Raw genomic sequence first — 19,301 nt, 5'->3', positions numbered from 1 at the left:
ATAGACTCTGCCATAGCTTCTCATGCCCTCGAGTGAAAGCAAACAGCAAGGCCAACATTTCCACAGCAAAGTTGGCAAAAGAGCACTTTAATAAATATGCAATAAACTTCCAAATTAAGATCAAATGTGTGCACAGTTCTTACCAAACTTGTTTGTCATTAAAGTACCAGAGTCAGTCAGTTCCAGTACTGACAAGTGTTGGAGATTAGATTCCCTATGAAAAAAGAAAAAAAGGACAGTTTAATAAATTCTCCCATGCTAAACATTATGCCCACAAGTTATCCTAAAAGAAACACTGTAAATTGCACATAAAAGCGCCTTTGAAAGCACAAAGAAAAAGTTAAAAAACCAAAGAATTTAGATTATTGTCCATCATAGTATTCAACGATGAGCCACAGCAAGCAGGATGGTTCATCTTACCAAAAAACTGAATCTTGGGCTGGGGATGTAGCTCTGTGGTAGAGTGCTTGCTTGGCATGCCCAGGGCCCTGGGTTCAATACCCCATACCACAGCATTGAGTGTGGAGAGGTCCAAAACAAAAGTGAATCCTGTAATTTTTAGATTTTTTTTTTTCCGCTTTGGTTACAAAGAAGTTCAGCCTACTTCTAATAATCAGCACAGTTTCCGTGTATGATCTAACTTTCTCTCTAGCTTCATTTCATTACTTTGCCTTCAACATGATTTATCTGTATGTCGTACACACACACATATAATACACATATATGTAATAACGATGTGCATTTATTATTTTAATCTTTTAAGTTGCTTTCAACCTTTAGAAAATGAAGCATCTCAAAATCCTCTGAGTTGGGCATGGTGGTGCATGCCTACAATCCCAGCTAACCAAGAATATTTGGGAGGCAAGGCAGGAGGATTGCAAATCTGAGGCCAGTCTGGACAACTTAGTGAAAGCCTGTCTCAAAACAAAAAGTAAAAGGGCTGGTTGGAGATGTGCTTCAGTGGTAGAACATTCCTGGGTGCAATTCCCAATACTACAAAACTAAAAGTGAAAATTATCTTCAAGGCAAATTACTTTGCAACATGTTAAAAAAAAAACAAGTTAGCAATTGTTTGGGTTGGGAATGTAGATCAGTTGTAGAGTATTTGCATAGCAGGCACTAGGCTTTGGATTTGATCCCCACCACACCAAAGAAAAACAACAAAATAAACAAAACAATAAAAAACAGGAAAAATAATTAAACTCACAATTTATTTTTAAAATAATTAGAAAAACGAAACTCACAGTGTGTCAACTGGAACATCAGTTGCCAAGCACTGACTTCCCCACTTAATGAGATAATAAGATAAGAGCAGGGGAGCCGTTCGATGCAGCAGATCTTGTTGAGCTTGAAAGAGCTGGCCAGCTCCCAAAATCACCTAAACATAATGGGTGAGATGGTAACAACACAATTAGTAAATGGTAACTCTCAAGTTTCAGATGAAGTAAAATAAAATAGCAAACATAGCTACAAAAGGCACAAAATTTTACCTATTACCTTTTGGGATAATAACTGGAAAAACATCTTCCCAGATATAAACAGCCCCCAAATAATAATAATAATAAACCAGATTTCCAAATTATGGGAGCTGATGATGAAAAGAAACTTTGACTAAATCTCTGGGCTCAGAATTGCAGGGAACAGGGAAATCTCAATCTTCTCATGTGATGCTGGTGTTGGGTAAAAACAGGTCTCATCAGTATAGGCAGATTTGGCAAAATTGCTAAAAACCTAAAACTGTGCATAGACTCTGACCAATCAATTCTAGTTCTTAGAATTCAATCTAGAGATAAAACCAAAGATGTACAGAAAGTTATAGCTATCAGGGGAAAACTGGCAGTAGCTGTAAAGAGGAATGGTTGAGTACATTAAAATTGCACTAGGTATATAGTGAAAATAATGTTGTAGAGGAATACTTCATAATGTGGGAAAACATTGATGAGACTTACAAAATGGAAGAATGAAAACAATCAGATCACAAAAAATATTAAGCTGCATATTCTAATTGCATAAATAAAACCAAAAAACTATTTGCATAGAAAAAAGGAGTGTATATAAAAATGTAAATAGTAATTATTACTGGGTAGAAGACACAGATGAACTTTTATTTTTAGTTACATATATTTTATAGGAAAAGGCTACTATTTTTTCTTGCTTTAAATTGTTTCTTTTTTAATTATTGGTTTTTAGTTATATATAACATTATGATTCTTTTTTTTTTGGTACTGGGGATTGAACTCAGGGGCTCTCATCCAGTGAGTCACATCCCCAGTATTTCATTTAGAGATAGGGTCTCAATGAGTTGCTTGGCACCTCATTTTTGCTGATGCTGGCTTTGAACTCGTGATCTTCCTGCTTCAGCCTCCTAAGTGCTGGGATTACAGGCATGCGACACCATGCCCAGTTGCATTCTGACACAATCATAAAGGCATGGAACATAATTTGTTCTATTTCAGTTCCTAGTACTTTCCCTCTCCTCCTCCCTTCCTCTGGTTCCTTTCCTTCTGCCTCTACTGATCTGTTACTTATAGTTCTTTTTTTAAACTACTGTCTTATGGATGTACATGATGGTGAGATGCATTGGACATATTCATATATGTACATAAGAAAGTTAGATTAGATTCATTCCATCTTTCCCTATCCTATTCTTTCTCCCTTACCTTTACTCCTCTTTATCTACTTCATTGATGGTTCTTCTATTTATTTTTATTCTCTCCACCCCCTGCTTATTTTGGATCAGCTTCTATATATCAGAGAAAACATTTCATCTTTGACTTTTTGGGATTGGCTTATTTCACTTAGCAAGATAGTTGCCAGTTCCACTCATTTACCCGCAAATGCCATAATTTCATTCTTCTTTATGGCTGAGTAATAGTCCATGATGTATATATACCACTTTTTTCTTTTAATCCATTAATCTGCTGAAGGGTACGTAAGTTGGCTCCATAGCTGTGAACTGTGCTGCTATGAACATTGATGTGGCTTGTTACTGTAGTATAATTTTAAATCTTTTGGATATATACTGAGGAAAGGGATAGTTGAAGACTATTATTTAAAACAAAACACACACAAACACATAAAACCCCTGAAGAAATGTGAGTATTTAGAAGGGCACAGTGGTGCATGCCTGTTATCCCAGTGGCTTGGGAGGCTGAGACAGGAGGACTGAGAGTTCAAAGGCAGCCTCAGAAATGGTGAGGCACTAAGCAACTCAGTGAGACCCTGTCTCTAAATAAAATACAAAATAGGGCTGGGGACATGGCTCAGTGGTCAAGTGCCCCTGAGTTCAATCCCTGGCACCACCCCTCCAAAAAAAGGAAAGAAATGGGAGTATTTACACAGATCAAAAAGAACTTAATAAGGGCTCAACCAAGTGACAGACTCTCAGGACAGGATCCTTTTTTCTCCTTGGTGTTCTTAAATTATCTTTCTAAAAAGTCTGTTCTTATTTTTGGGGGGAGGGATACTAGGGATTGAACTTAGGGGTACTCAACCACTGAGCCACATCCCCAGTCCTTTTTGTATTTTATTTAGAGACAGGGTCTCACTGAGTTGCTTTGTGCCTCACTGTTGCTGAGGCTGGGATTACAGGCATGCGCCACTATACCAGGCTAAAAGTTTGTCCTTACTTTTGCCTGAAATTTTAATATTAGCAATGTATCTGAGTTAATGAAATCTGATTTAAAAGTACAGTTTCTTCTGGGACCCCTATGTAGGCCTTTTGGCTCTTCATACATTACATGGATAGTTTAGTAAGATTGCTTCCTTGCCAGGCTCAAATGAGATTATTGACTCAGAAACAAATGGAGTGTGAGGTCCTGGGTTGGCTCCTCAGCACTGGGGTGGGTAGTGGGGACAAATATAATTTACTGTGGGCAGAAAGGTAATTTTTAGCATGGAACATCCAGTAGGTGGAGCAATCAGGATTTGTGATGGCATTGAAGTCTGGTGGTCTGAGAAGAGTAGGATGGAAAAGGAGGCACAGAATGGAGTTGGGAGGACCACAGAGGCAAACTTTATAATCTCAAAATTGTATTGGGGCTGGGGTTGTGGCTCAGTGGTAGAGTGTTTGCCTAGCATGTGTGAGGCACTGGGTTTGATTCTCAGCACCACATAAAAATAAATTAATAAAATAAAGGTCTATCAACATCTAAAACAATATTTAAAAAAACAATTGTGTTTAGAGTAAGCCCTGGCCCACAGAAAGAGAAAAGTTCTTCCTCTTCTTCTCTCCTACACACTAAAGGGTATTCTGTTATCACATCCAGGGTAATACTTATAATACCAACTTTTAGGACAGCGAACCTGAGAAAATTTTGCATTACTATACATTCAAAGGTTAATAATAAAGTATGTTTCATATATATTCCTATTCTGCAACCTTAGATTATGATGTTTATTCATATTTAATTCAACGAGTATTTACAGAGCACCTAGGAGGGTCAAGCGCGGGAGTTAAAGCAGTGAAGAAAGACAAGTCTCTGCTCTTCAAGCTCAACGGCCTGCTGTATGATTGCAGGTCTCTCTCAGGTTTTAGATTTTGTAAGTATTCCCTCAAATAGTACTTACTGCATCTCCTAGCCTCATCAGTAGCTGCTGTAAGATCAAGAGGTCTCGGCAGATCAGGAAGCGAGTACTAGCAATTCTACACACGCTTCTGCACACAATACACCCTGCTGCACTACTACCATAGAGCTGGGAAAGGTTCATTCGAACATTCAAAGGCTGGGCTGTAATAATAAGAAAAATGGAATTAAATGTATCACTGTTTCTTCTAAATCAAGAGACACATTTGTTGTTTTGTCATTTACCTGGATTGAATCCTTTTTCCATTTCCCCTTCTGTTTCATAATCCATTTCCCGTATAATAAGTCCAATGGCATGAACTGGGTTCCTAATCTCTTGAAGTTTACCACAGATATCTTCCATCACATTTTCTCTATAAGGACAATTAGAAAACTCCTATTACTACCCAAGAAGACATAAGACCTACACTCTGTAAGTGCTGTAAACTAAATGCTCTATGAAAAAGGAAAACCAGCCCCATAATAAAGGAGTGGAGATCATCATTCTGGCATACAATATACTTCCACTCCATGTAATAAGTTTCTCTTCACCTTTCTGCAAAACACAGACAAAATGAACATGAGGAAAATACTTTCATTTTTAAGAATATGTAGCTCACTTAACAGCTGTATCATATTTAATGAGTCTGTTTCTAGGCCTGAAGTCATACGCTAGATTTTCTATTTACAGAAGCTGAAACAGGGGGCTGCAGTTATGGCTCAGTGGTAGAGCGCTTGCCTAGCATGAGTGAGGGACATTCATAAAAATGAATAAATAAAATAAAGGTATTGTGTCTATCTACAAAAAAAAGAAGAAGCAGCTGAAACAGGGGCTGTGGATATAAGTCAGTGATAGAGCACTTGTCTAGCATGCTCAAGGTCTTGGGTCAAACCCCAGCACCACAAGGGGGAAAAAAAGCTGAAATACCTGTTTAGAATCAAGGATAATCACTAACTTCAAGCCACTAGTTTGTAGACACTTGAACATACATCAAAAACCTCACGTTGGCACTAAAAATTGCTGAATTTCCATTAGGAAATGCACTTTACCCTAAATTCTCCTTACACGTCATTAGTGATCAAATCTTCCAAAATCTGTTCTGCAGCCTTTTCTGGAGACTGTAGGTTGTAACAACTCATTTCCATCATAACTGACATATCCATAGTTACACATTCTCCAATCAGTCGGAGGCATTTTATAAGACATATGACATCCCGAGCAATATCCACATCTACGAAGAAGAGAAAGTTAATATTCATGTCTTAAGCCAAAGAACTATCAACTAATACGTTGAAATCAGTATTAGCATTAGATGCCAAGGTATCTGAGGTTCAGAGATGCCTTGACTCCTTCAGTTTAAATCTACTATGAGGTAAACTGACCAAGACAAGTCACGATAGCAATAAATTTTTGCATGCATTGAAATAAAGGATATTCATGTATGAATGGATTAAATATAGACAATTATTATTACCATCAGATATGGTTGTCTCATCCTCTGTCAAAAGGTTCTCATCAGGCAGGAGATATAGATGATCCACTAAGGAGGAAGGCACAAGAAAAGACAGGTACCCCTAGAAATACAAATCTTTCAGTTATATTTGTTTCAGTGAATTTTGAATGTACAAAATAAGTGATAGTCCATAATGTATCATGTGGAGCAACAAATCATGTACATGGTTCATATATATCATTTTATCTGTCAATTTAAAAAAGTTGAAAGGGGTTTGGTTCGGTGGTAAAGTGCTTCTCTAGCATACACAAGGCACTGAGTTTGATTTCCAGCACTGCAACAAGAACAAAAATTGAGATATGAAACGTGACCATTATCATGAGGAAACATCAGACAAACTCAGGTTGAGGGACACTATAAAAAAACAACAGGTATAGTCTTCAAAAAATGTCAATGGAGGCCTGGAGTAGAGTGCTTGCCTAGCATGTGTAAGGTACTGGGTTTGATTCTCAGCACAACATGTAAATAAATAAATGAAATAAAGGTCCATCAATAATGAAAAAACATTTTTTAAAAATGTCAATGGAATAAAAGACGAAGATGGATAAGAGTTTGAGATTAAGCTAAAGAAACAACTAAATACATGTAAGAACTTGGACTGGATCTTGGTTCAGAAAAAACAATTATGGGCACAATTGGCAAAAGTTGAATATAAACTGTATAACATTGTTTTAATATCAAGCTGCCTGAGTTTTAAACTGTGTCATAGGTAATTTAAAAGAATATCCTTGTTCTTAGAAACACACTGATATATTTAAGGATAAAGAGATATGATGTTTACAACTCTCAAGTGGTTCAGGAAGGAAAAAAATATAAAATGAAGAAGAGCAAATGGCAGCAGATGTAGCTCAGTGGTAGCACACATGCTTAGCATGATGAATCTAGGTGAAGGATATACAGAAATTCTTTGTGTTATTCATGTAATTCTTACCTTAAGTTTGAAATTACTTCATTGTAAATAAATAAGGGAGTGGGAGAGGAAAGTTAAAGTACTAGGGATTGAAATGAAGCAAACTAATTACCTGCAAGCATGAATGTCAAAATGAACCCCAATATTATGTATAACTGTAAGGCACTAATAAAAACATTAGAAAAATAAATAAATAAAATAGAAAAAGCAAACAAAACACACAAAAAAAGTATAGTTAATAAAGCAGAAGACTATTAAATACAAATAAAATATAATTTAAGGGAAAAAACTATAAACACAAAATCCTAAAAATTAATTAGGCACACTAACAAATATTCTGAAGACCCACTGAACTGTCTAGAAGAGTTCTTCTGTATGCTTCAGCTCCCTTACTTTTTTCAGCAGGCACACCATATTTGTGTGGGGATTCAAATGTAGGGCAAGAGGATGGGAGAGAGCTTCTTGGTACTGAAGACAGCAGGCATAGAATTTGCACCAGAATTCTTGTTGTAAATTTCGAAATGCCTCCCGGGAGAATTCATACTCTGTTACACTTCCTTGGAGCTGGCAAAGCAGAAACAAAATAAAATGCTTAGTACCATTTGGGATCTTTTTGCACACAAAAAAACATAATTGTCCAATATGATTTTACTAGCTATAGCCAAAGGAATATTCTTTTTATTTTTTTCATATTTAATCTCAAATGAATGGAATGATTCAGTGTCCTTTCAAAGGAAATGTTTACTGCTGGGATCACATAAGATGATCCAGTGGGGTGCAGGAAGAAAAGGTTGGAACTTCAATTTATATTTATTTATGTATTTATTTTATTAAAATTTTTTTTGATATAAATTTTATTTCAAAGGACACACACAAAACACATATACAGCCAGGTGTGGTGGTGCATGCCTATAATCTCAGCGACTCAGGAGGCTGAGACAGGAGGATTGAGAGTTCAAAGCTAGCCTCAGCAATGGTGAGGTGCTAAGCAACTCAGTGAGACCCTGTCTCTAAATAAAATACAAAATAGGACTGCGGAAGTGGTTCAGTGGTAAAGTGGTAAAGTGCCTCTGAGTTCAATCCCCAGTACCAAAAAAAAAAAAAAAAAAAAAAAAAAAAAAAAAAAAAAAAAAAAAAAAAAACCCAAAACCCCCCCACATATACACTCTCAGCACTTGTGGATAAAATCCTAAATTTATAGAAGAAATCAATGGTTTCCTTATACACTGAAACTGGACTGGCATGGTCACAGTTTGTAGTTGAGTTAAAAAACAAAATGAAACAAATATATAGATATAGATATATGAAATATATATTTCATGAACCACCATATATGATTTTTTGTTATTATTCCTCTAAAGAATATTAGTTATTATTCCTCTAAAGAATAATATACTAAAAATATATTTCCTTTTAAGCCATTAAGACATGTGAATTGCTTCCCCCCTCTTGATTTCCCTTTTTTAACATATAATATACATTTTATTTTAAGTAAACTATATTTTTAATTTTATTTATTTGTTGTTTGTTTGTTCTATTTAGTTATACCTGACAGCAGAAGGCATTTTGATTCATTACACACAAATGGAGTACCACTTTTCATTTCTCTAGTTGCACATGATGAAGCACACCATTTGTGTAATCACACATGTACATAAGGGTAATGATATCCGTCTCATTCTGCCATCTTTCCCATCCCCCAAAGTAATACTATTTACCCATTAAATGCCAGAACTATACAACTGCATATCTAATTCTCTAATTAAAAGGTTTAGCCATTTATACTTTCTACTAACAAAATCAAGTGAACTTCTGACAAGTCCTCAGTACCCTTCTGCTTTACATAAAAAGAAAGAAATTATTTATATTTACCGGAAATCTCACCTCACTTTCAACAGCTAATGTAATTTCTTTTTTTAGTTCACTCCATGAAAGATCCAAATTCCTCTCGGTTCCTCGGCAGAAAATCTAAAATTATGAGACATTTTAGAGTGTTAAACCCCAAAATGGATGAAAAATATTCCAGCATAAAGACACTGAAGCAATGAACAATATAATAGAGAAAAGGTGTGTCTACAGTATTCTTTACTTATAACACTATGCAAATAATTTCTGAAAGATATCATAACAATTGTAAAATAGTTTCTAGAATAAACTATAAATATCCATGAATCTGTTGGGCAAAGTGTCACAGTGACACAGGAGGTTGAGGTAGGAGGATTGCAAGTTTGAGGCCAGCTTCAGCAACTTAGCAAGGCTCCTGTCTCAAAACAAAAAATAAAAAGGGCTGGGGATGTGGCTCAGTGGTTAAGCATCCCTGGGTTCAATCCCCAGCGCCAAACTGACACAAAGTAAGCTAGAATAGTGATGTGGGTAGGTAACTCTATAGGAATGATTCAATAAATGGACTTAAAGATGAATTTTAATATCTCATTCTAAGAGATAACAAGAGAAGTGGCATACACTTAAATGACTGAGAATAAAGAAGAAATGCTAATGAAAGAAAAAATACCTTAGGAGAAAGTAACTGTGTCATCCTCAAGTTTTATCAGAGATAAAAGACAACTTGCAATGAATAGACTTATCAAAAAAATCAAGGGCCTAGAAATCACATCACCTGAGCTAAAGTTAATAAACTGTGTTTAATCTGGAGAAAGACAACATGGCAAGGTTTTTTTCTTGATACCCAGGGGTGCTTTGCCATTGAGCTACATCCCTGGTCCTTTTTACTTTTTATTTTGAGGCAGGATCTCATTATGTTGCTGAGGACCTTTCTAGGTGGCTGAGGCTGGCCTTGAACTTGCAATCCTCCTGCTTCAGCCTTCTGAGTCACTGGAATTACAGGTGTATTTGCACTCATTCTACCAAATTTCAAAATAATCCACTGAAAGGATGGAGAATAAATTCAATCCAATTCTTGGAAGAACTTTTAGAAGATAGTTTAGGAATAATAACTCACATAAAAGCTAGTAAGAAACTTGTCAAGGGAGGGATACAATTAGAAGCTGAATAACTGTCAGATAAGTCTCAGGGAATTTATGCTTTGTGTAGGTTAGAGTAGGAGATTCTAAGGTATCTTTCAAACCTATGAGCAATTATTCTTTTTTAAATCCATAAAGTTAAATGTCAATCGAAGGAAGCTACATAACTTTAGCAGCTTTTAAACCATGTGAGGTTGAAGTTAAGATTTTTTGAGTCTTCTTGAACTGAACCAAGTCAGACCTTCCCCGTAGTAACAAAAGGGTAACAACAGAGTATAATTAAAACTAACCAAAAACCACTTAGAATTTCTTTCAAGTACAGAGATTACATGCAGTGTAGGAGGTACATTTTTACAATAATGTAGGCCCAAGTATCTCTTTAGACCTCTGGCATGATTCACTAGTTTTTCGGAAAGAGCTTCCTACTCTCACCTCTCTGCCAGAAGTTTTATTTAATGGAAAGAACATTAAAAAAAAAAAAAAAAAAAAATTACAAAAGTACTTACAAACAAAAATACGTTGAGTTTTTAATACAGGCAAAGCCAAAAAGAATATTATTATACAATATAGTAATAAAATCAGAAAGTCTTAAGTAAACATTAAATATTTTCTTGCCAACCTGTAAAGCTTTACATAAAGCCGCATGTATGAATCGTCCTGGCGTAAAGAGACTCCGCAAATACATTTCCTATTAAAACATTTAAAGAAAAATTAGTATCATGGGGCTGGGGATGTGGGTCAGTGGTAGAGTGATTGCCTAGTGCATGTGAGGCACTGGGTTTGATCCTCAGCACCACATTAAAAAATAAAATTTAAAAAACTTTTTAAAAATTAATATCATTCTGAAAAAGATAGAATTTGTAAAAGGTTGGCGAATCCAACACATTTACAGCAAAGTTTGAATTTCTAGTGTATGAAATGGACATTCTGCCCTTCTTCATGAAGGGCACTAAAACATTTTTGGGTCACATCTGATGTATTATACTGAAAATGGTGTGCTCTTGTGTAGTTCTTCACTGGGTTTCATTGGAAAATGAGGCTTGTCAAGTGCCAATCTTAAGTGAAAGAGGCAAATCCAATTTATAGGCAATATGCATTGATAAGAGAACAATTAAAGTAGGCTGATTTCTGTAACATTTATAAAAGTAGATGGTTCACATATAAAAGTAAACCATAATAATAGGCATAATATATAAATAAAACAAAACAAACTGCAAAAAGCTCACAAAAGTGGGGCAATGAAGTAGAGAATAAAATGGAAACATTTTATGTTCCCTGATAATTTGACCCAGTCTCATAAACCAGATTTACTCATAAGGGGCAAATTTGATTGACCTTCATTTGTTTCTTTCCTTCTACTGAGCTTCAGGTGGATGATAAAATGACCAAAATGAAGGAGAAAAATGAAGATAATAAATAAAAATCAGCATGTGATTTTGAATTTCAGACAAAAGCCAAATGCCAGTAGTTAACTGGAATAATTAATAACTATTACCAATAAACTCTTGGAATTAAAAATTCCAAGTTAAGTTATTTAAAGTGGGGGTCTTCACTCCTATGTAATAGTCATTGTTTCACACCCAGAGTCCATAATCTTTAATACCATTTTAACACTAAGGCATCAACTGAAAGTTTTTTCTTTAATTTATCCTGAGGGTATCTCTGAAAAATGGGGAGACTATTGTGCTCCTTATTGTATTATCTTCTAAAATTATTATCTTCATTGTATATACCTCTATCAGAATTTATCTTATTTCTAAATAAATGATAAATGTTTAAGGAGGTGGAAGTGCTAATTACCCTAATGCTAATTACACATAGGTACATGTATCATTATCACACTGTATCCCACAAATAAGCAGAATTAGTGTCAATTAAAAATACTCCAAATTAAAAGAAAAATTATCTGCTTCTCTTATTTCTAGGTTATGTGCACATAAAATACTATGTAGTAGAATCTAGCATTTGTGCCCATACAGAATCCTTTCCCCTCATCTTATTAACAAATCTCTTTATCTTTCTTTGGGGAACCATTCTTCCCCATCCATACTCAACTGACCTCACCGGTCTTGAAATGGCAATGGCAAAGCCCAGAATGGACTTGTGTCCCATGCTAGCCCAGAACATCCTATTGCTTCTGATCATAGTAACTACATCAGGAAGTAGCACACAACTTGAGCCAGACTAGAGTGTCACCTCGAGGATATAGTATGTAGAACTGAGATGCTCCTCTTTCCTCTGGGGCTGCTAAGTTCAGAGAATGCAAGCCCACTCAGGAGAGGGGGCACACCTGAGAATAAACCCAACCAGGGGGAAGCAGAAAAAAGAAGGGAGACCAAGCCCTGAAGGCACTGAAATCAGGTGATCCTCAACTTTCAGCTGCACAAGTCAATTCACTCTTTTTAGCTTTAGTTGGTTTAAGTCACTTGCAGCTGAAAGAGCTCTAACACAATTGGTTTTTCTTAAAATAAAAAGGGTAAATCATTCCCTGACATAACACTTTAGTGTTACTTACTCTGGGGTCTTGATCATCTCTGATAACAATCTCCTCCTCTGGCAGAGGCTGCATAAAAACTGGATTCCACTGACCTGCAACATTACTACAGAGAAAAAAAGTCCAAGTTTACACAAAAATAAACTTATGCTGTTGGCAACATCTGGGCAAGGAAGGCCTCATAAATGAATGCCTGCAATCAACCACTCTGCTTGATCAATTCTTTTAAAGATAAATGTTTTGCCACAAAGATAAACATAAAAAGAGGAGGTGGAGGAGGAATTGTTAGTAGAATCTGGGTTTTGAAAATGTGTTCTTAATAACTTTTAATAGGCACCTTCCTGAAATTAAAATACTAAACACAAATAATAGCCAACATCTGTTCTGTATTTACTCTTTGCTAGATATTATACCAGATGCAGTTCTAGATATTACTCATGTGTGCCTTAGGATCTCCTCTTTTTTTTTTTTTTTTTTAACTAGGGATAGAAGCCAAGGGCATTTTACCACTGAGCTACATCCCCAGCCCTTTTTTATCTTGAGACAGTCTCACTAAGTTGCTGAGATTGGCCTCAAACTGGGATTCCAGATGTGCAATGCCTTATCTCAGCTACTAAGTTGCACAACCAAGGTTCCAACTCTGTTCTGACTCCATAGCCTGTGTTTTTTTTTTTTACTACTTTGAATGCCATCTATAAGGACTACTCTCATATTTTTGAGGTGTGAGTGAAGGGTAAATCTGGGGGCAACCATTCCTAGAATTCTACTCCAATGTTTAGTATTGAAGGACCTGGATGGTTCAATATGTTCAGTGGTCCTCAAACTGTGTTCCAAGGAATCCCCTAAGAGTGTTTCAGGGGTTACAAAATGTTTGCTTAAAATTGTTTTCTAAAATGTATTTATAACCACCATTTGATTTATAAAAGTTTAAACTGATGTCACATACATTAGAAATATTAAATGCCAAATATAAGAACATCAAACATTAAAAATACTAGTTGCCAAATATATTTTACATTAGAGATTATGAATACTAAGTTGTATTATAACCTTATATTAAAAAAATACTAGTTTTGCTTTATATATCATAATTCATTTTTTTCTGAGAAAAAAAGAATTTCTTATTTTAAAAAGTTTAGGAAGCACTCTACTTGTTCAATCTATTTCTCATCTCATGATGAGGAAATTGAGAACATGAAGAACAATAAAGAAGTACTGGCCATAGCAAGGTTATGGTATGTAGTGTCTTTTCTAAGTTGTGGGTCTTGCTTTGAAGTAAAGAAAACTTCCAGATGAGTCGGGCATGGTGGCGTACGCCTATAATCCCAGCCACTCAGGAGGCTGAGGCAGGAGGATTGCAAGTTAGTAGGAAGATTCCAAGTTCAAAGGCAGCTTCAGCAACTTAGTGAGGCTCTGTGTAACTTAGAGATCATGTCTCCAGATAAAAAATAAAAAGGCCTGGGGATGTGGTTCAATGGTTAAGCACTCTTGGGTTCAATCCCCAGTACCCCCCACCAAAAAAGAAAACTTCCAGATGAAAAGTATTTTGGGAATGTGCTCTCTCCCCAAAAATATGATATTTTCTTTATCTTAGTCCAACCCTAAGTATTCCTATTTTGTCCTGAAGCCAAAAGATAACAAAAACAAAATACAAAAGAAGGTACTTCAGAAAATAAGAACAATAGGCAAACCCAGGTCAGAATCCTTCAAATGTAAACTTGGTTCTAAATAGCTCTCATCTTGGCAAGAAAGTATCTGAGGTAAGGGAGGATGACAGACTTAGGGGACTCATACTGTTCAAAATTGATGTATTTCACAATTGTTTGGTTCTCTACATCATGCCACAGGGCCCAGATATCCGTGGAGGTTAAGGCAAAGTCAATCAGTGTCTCCTAGAAAGAAATAGGGAGAAAAAGGAAATAGGTCATAAGAAAGAAAAGGCAGTCATTCATAATAACTTAAATTGGTACTGTTAAGAGAGATAAATGCATAAAAACAAAACATGGTACCCACTACATGAACTTGATAAATCCAAATCAAACTTTGTTAGTATGCATTATAAAATTTTCCATTTTAAGACTACAATCCCATTGACACACAGTAGGGTCAGCCAATACTTATTTGTTTGTTGTTTATTAGTTTTTTGATTGCTTTTTTTTTTTTTTTTGGTACCAGGGATTGAACTCAAGGTCTTGCCAAGTTGCTTAGGGTCTTGCTAAATTGCTGAGGCTGATCTTGAACTTGCAATCCTCTTGCCTCTGCCTCCTGAGTCGCTGAGATTACAGGTGTGCGCCACCATGCCCTGCATTTCTTTTTTCTTTTTTTTTTTAAGATGGTCTTGAACTCCTAGGCTCAAGTGATCCTGTAGTCTCAGCTTCTCAAGCAGCTGAGACTGCAGGCCTATACCACCTTGCCTGGCTATAGTTCATACTTCTTCAGTATACTTACAAGAGATGAAAAAAGATGAATCAACCTACCTGAGAAGTGAATAGTGAGGAAATGTGATCTAAACTATAGCGGTTATTCTCAGTGCTCACCAACTGGAAAATGCAGAACTGGAAAACACGAGTTGATTAAAAAAAAAAAAAATCAATATGCTACTTTTCTAAGTGATGGTTATCAGTGTTCAAAAACCACTTATAAAAAGAACTGTGGTTAAAATACATGTAACATAAAATTTACCATCTTTTAAAAAATTTTTTAGTTGTAGATGGACACAGTACCATTTATTTATTTATTCATTTATTTGGTGCTGAGACTTGAACCCACTGCCTCACACAAGCTGGGCAAGTGCTCTACCACTGAGCTACAACCCCAGTATAATTTACCATCTTAATCTTTTTTAAAATTTATTTTTTATTAGTCCTTTTTAGTTATAAAACAGAATTTACTTTGACATAATTATAAAAGCATGCAATTTAATTTGTTCTGATTCGGTTCCCAGTACTTCCACTTTCCTTCCCTCTACTGATCTTTCCACTATTTTTTTTTTCCAATATTTTTTTTGGCTATAGATGGGCACAATACCTTTATTTATTTATTTATTTTATTTTTTTTGTGGGAGAACTGGGGGTCAAACCCAGGGCTTTGTGAATGCAAGGCAGATGCTTTGCCACTGAGCTATATCCCAGTCCTATTTATTTATAAATATTTTATAAATGTGGTGCTAAGGAGCAAACCCAGTGCCACACACATGCTAGGCAAGCACTCTACCTTTTTCTGCTATTTACTTATAGTTTGTTTTTTTATTTCCAATTAGTGTCTTGTGGATGTACATTAATAGCAAGATTCACTGTGGAATATTCATGTTTTTCTCTATCCTATCCCTTCTCCCTTTTCTTCATTCCCCTTTGTCTATTCCATGGTCAACCTGGTTTTTTTTTTTTTTGTTTTTTTTTTTTTTTTTTTGTGTGTGTGTGTGTGTGGTAGGGATTAAACCTATAATTTCACATATGCTAGGCGAGTGTTCTACCACTGAACCATATCCTTAGCCCACCTCTTAACCATTTTTAAATATAAAGTTTAGTAGTGTCAGTACATTCTGGAACTCTTATCTTGAAGAAATGAAACTTTATACCCATTAAACAACAACCCCCCTATCCCCTTCATTCCTGGGCCCCCAGAAACCATTCCACTTTTTGACTGTATGAATACAACAACTTTAGCTATCTCACGATCATGTAATATTTGTCTTTAGTGTCCTCAATGTTGTAGCAAATGGGAGATTTTCCTTACTTTCAAGAGCTGTATTTTTCCACTGTATGTATAAACCACATTTTGTTTATCCATTCATCCACTGATAGACATTTGGGTTGACTTTGGTTTTGGTTATTGTGAATAATTCTGCTATGTTGTCCTTAAGACCCTGTTTTCAATTCTTCTGTTTATAATTCTATTTTTTTTTTTTTTTTTTTTTTGGACATGTCAGTTTTTCACGATGGCTGCAGCATTTTAAATTACCACCAGTCTCACAGAGAGTTTCAGTTTCTCTGCGTCCTTGCCAACTCCCCCTCAAAAAGAAAAGTAAACAGCAAATTTGCCTTTTGAGAAAAAAATAGGAAGTGTATAAAATATGAAAAATATATGCAGGGGCTACAGGTACAGTTCAGCGGTAGAAAGCACGTTTAGCATGCAAGAGGCCCTGGGTTCTATCCCTAGCACAAAGCAACAACAACAAAAACACAAATAACCCCATCAAAAAGCCCTAAATTATTAGCATTCATTAGTTCATCAATTGTAGTGTCACAGTAAAGACAGATTATATCTCATGAAATTTTTTTTCTGCTATACGTCTTATTATAAATAGGTATATTAGGTAGCAGTGCAAAACCCTTTTTCCTTTCCCATTTTTTTTTGGTGGTACTGGAGCTTGAACCCAGATGTACTCTACCACTGAGCAACATTCTCAGCTCCTTTTATCTTGAGATAGGGTCTCATTAAGTTGCCCAGGCTGGCCTTAAAGTTATAGTCCTCCTGCCTCGGCCTCCAAAATATTTCTTTTTATAGATTTTAGCCATACACATACAAAAAGTTGGAAAGAGCTGGCTTAGTGCAGTGCTTCTCAAACTGGATAAGAATTGTGGGAAAGGATAAGTTGTTTGTTTTTAATTTCTGACATTTTATAAACACATTAACTTCAAGTGTGGATATCTGTGGAAATATCTAACCACTATAAATTTCTAAATGCTGGGTGAGGTGGTGCACCCTGTAATTCCAGCTACTCAAGAAGCTGAGGCAGGAGGCCCAAAAGTTCAAGGTCAGCCTCAGCAACTTTGTAAGACACTTTCTCAAAAAATAAAAAGAGCTGGGGATACAGTTCAGTGAGATCAAGTGCCCCTGGGTTCAATCCCCAGTACTGAAAACAAACACCCAATTTCTAAATACTTCTTCTCACTTTCTATATTTATTTCACTGCAAATAAGTAACAAAGAATTTGTGGTCCAGAACTGTCCCATGAACCACACCATAGGTCCACAGGGCTCCTATTTGAGATGTTTACTACAATCTTAGAAGACACAATGCTAGAAGAACTGAATTAATACTTATTTATCAAAATCAGGATTCAAAGAATCATAAGAAAAACAACCAGAAACAAATGAAATGAATGTGAATGGATGTGAAATAACAGAGATTTAAAATAATAAAAAATAAAATGCAAAGGGTACAAATAAGAGAGGTAACAAACAAACCACCAAATGCCAGCTTTTGTGAAAAGGGAAAAGAAAAAAGTTACAGCCAGGAGTGATGGCGCACACCAGAAATTCCAGCAACTTGGGAGGCTGAGGCAGGAAGATCCCAAGTTTGAAGCCAGCCTCACTTATTTTGAGACCTCATCTCAAAATAAAAAAATAGAACAGGCTGGGATGTTACTCAGTGGTAAGGTACCTCTGGGTTCACGTCTAGTACCCATTACCAAAATCACAAATTTACTATAATTTGAGTAAGTTATGTTACACGGCTGCCAAAAAAGCTACTCTGATTTTAGGCTTCATTGTTTAAGGACTGTACCACTCAAAGCAAAAGAGGCAATGGCTCAGCCCAATGTGATACACTCCTGGGATACTACATTCAAATCTGGGTTTAATCCCATTAGAGCAGTGGTTCTCAAAATATGGTCCACAGCTTCCTAGTGGTCCCTGAGACCACTTCAGGAGGTTGATGAGGTTAACCCCTTTAAGTAAGGGGTAGTCATTACTTGCCTTTTCACTGTGTCAGTATTTGCACTGAGGATGCAAAAGCAATGATGGGTAAATTTATTGGTTTCTTTCCTTTTTCTGTTTCACAATACTGGGGATGGAATCCAGGGCCCTGGGCACACCAGGCAAGTGTTCTACCACTGAGCTACACTCCCAGCCAAAATTACTGATTTCTTAACCTGAATCAAAGTTGTGGTACTAAACTGAACACTCTGGCATTATAAAAACACTATGAGCTAGGAATGACAAAGGGCATTTGTAAAAAATTCAGTTAACATAAGAAGTTTTACATCTTAGGAATTAAAATCAGTACTACGACAAACATGTCAGCTCTTACCACTTTTTTTCAACAACATTGTACTGGAAGATTTAGCCAAAAAAAAAAAAAAAAAAAAAAAAAAGTAAAGAAACAAAACAGAAAGACAAGACAAAAAACAGAAAAACAAAAACAATGACAAAAGAAAAGAAATAAAAGGTATCCATACTAGAAAGGAAGTAGTAAAACTTTATTTGCAAGTGACATTATCTAGTATATAGAAAATCCCACCATAAGTCTATCAGAACAAATGAATGAGTTCAGTAAGGTTGCAAGATACAGGGGCTGGGGTTGTGGCTCAGTGGTAGAGCTCTTGCCTAGCATGTGTGAGGCACTGGGTTTGATTCTCAGTTACACATAAAAACAAATAAATAAAATAAAGGTACTGTATCCATCTAAAACTGAAAAAAAAGTTGCAGGATACAATATCACTATACAAAAATGCTACATTTCTAAAAACTTCCAAAGAGCAACCTAACAATGAAATTAAGGAAAAAATTTCATTTAAAACAGCATCCAAAAGAACCAAATACTCGGTAAAAAGATGTATAAAACTTACATTCTGAAAATTATAGAACATAAAAGAAACTAAAGATGATCTAGACAAATGGAAAAACATCCTATGCTTGTAAGATCAGAATATAGTAATTGCCAGAATGGCAAAATCTTAAATATCACCTACACAGCCAACATAATCCCTATCAGAATTTTGGCCGACTTCTTTGTAAAAATTGACAAGGTAATTCTAAAACTCATGTGGAATTAAAGGGGACTCATAAATAGCCAAAACAACCTTGAAAAAGAACAAAGGAGAACTTTCTGATG

The 19,301-nt window shown here is 35.7% G+C and overlaps 1 protein-coding gene across 2 annotated transcripts in view; it reads right to left on the bottom strand.

Annotated features, from left to right (window-relative positions):
• Nup160 (nucleoporin 160) overlaps positions 1 to 19,301 on the bottom strand; it is a 55,141-nt gene that overhangs the window by 21,235 nt on the left and 14,605 nt on the right. The window contains exons 8-19 of one of the 2 annotated variants that reach the window (XM_047519284.1): positions 14,942 to 15,019; positions 14,259 to 14,356; positions 12,486 to 12,570; positions 10,590 to 10,658; positions 8,862 to 8,957; positions 7,383 to 7,553; positions 6,041 to 6,140; positions 5,632 to 5,797; positions 4,812 to 4,939; positions 4,570 to 4,730; positions 1,245 to 1,378; positions 144 to 214 (exon numbers count right to left, since the gene is read on the bottom strand). In XM_047519284.1, the coding sequence (XP_047375240.1) occupies positions 144 to 214; positions 1,245 to 1,378; positions 4,570 to 4,730; positions 4,812 to 4,939; positions 5,632 to 5,797; positions 6,041 to 6,140; positions 7,383 to 7,553; positions 8,862 to 8,957; positions 10,590 to 10,658; positions 12,486 to 12,570; positions 14,259 to 14,356; positions 14,942 to 15,019 (1,357 nt within the window). The remainder of the gene's footprint in view (positions 1 to 143; positions 215 to 1,244; positions 1,379 to 4,569; positions 4,731 to 4,811; positions 4,940 to 5,631; positions 5,798 to 6,040; positions 6,141 to 7,382; positions 7,554 to 8,861; positions 8,958 to 10,589; positions 10,659 to 12,485; positions 12,571 to 14,258; positions 14,357 to 14,941; positions 15,020 to 19,301) is intronic. The other variant, XM_047519285.1, reaches the window with a different exon arrangement.

Source organism: Sciurus carolinensis, chromosome 11, assembly GCF_902686445.1.
Source record: "Sciurus carolinensis chromosome 11, mSciCar1.2, whole genome shotgun sequence".
Lineage (NCBI taxonomy): Eukaryota > Metazoa > Chordata > Mammalia > Rodentia > Sciuridae > Sciurus > Sciurus carolinensis.
Note: the sequence above shows the minus strand (reverse complement) of the source record. Positions and strands in the feature narration are given on the sequence as shown.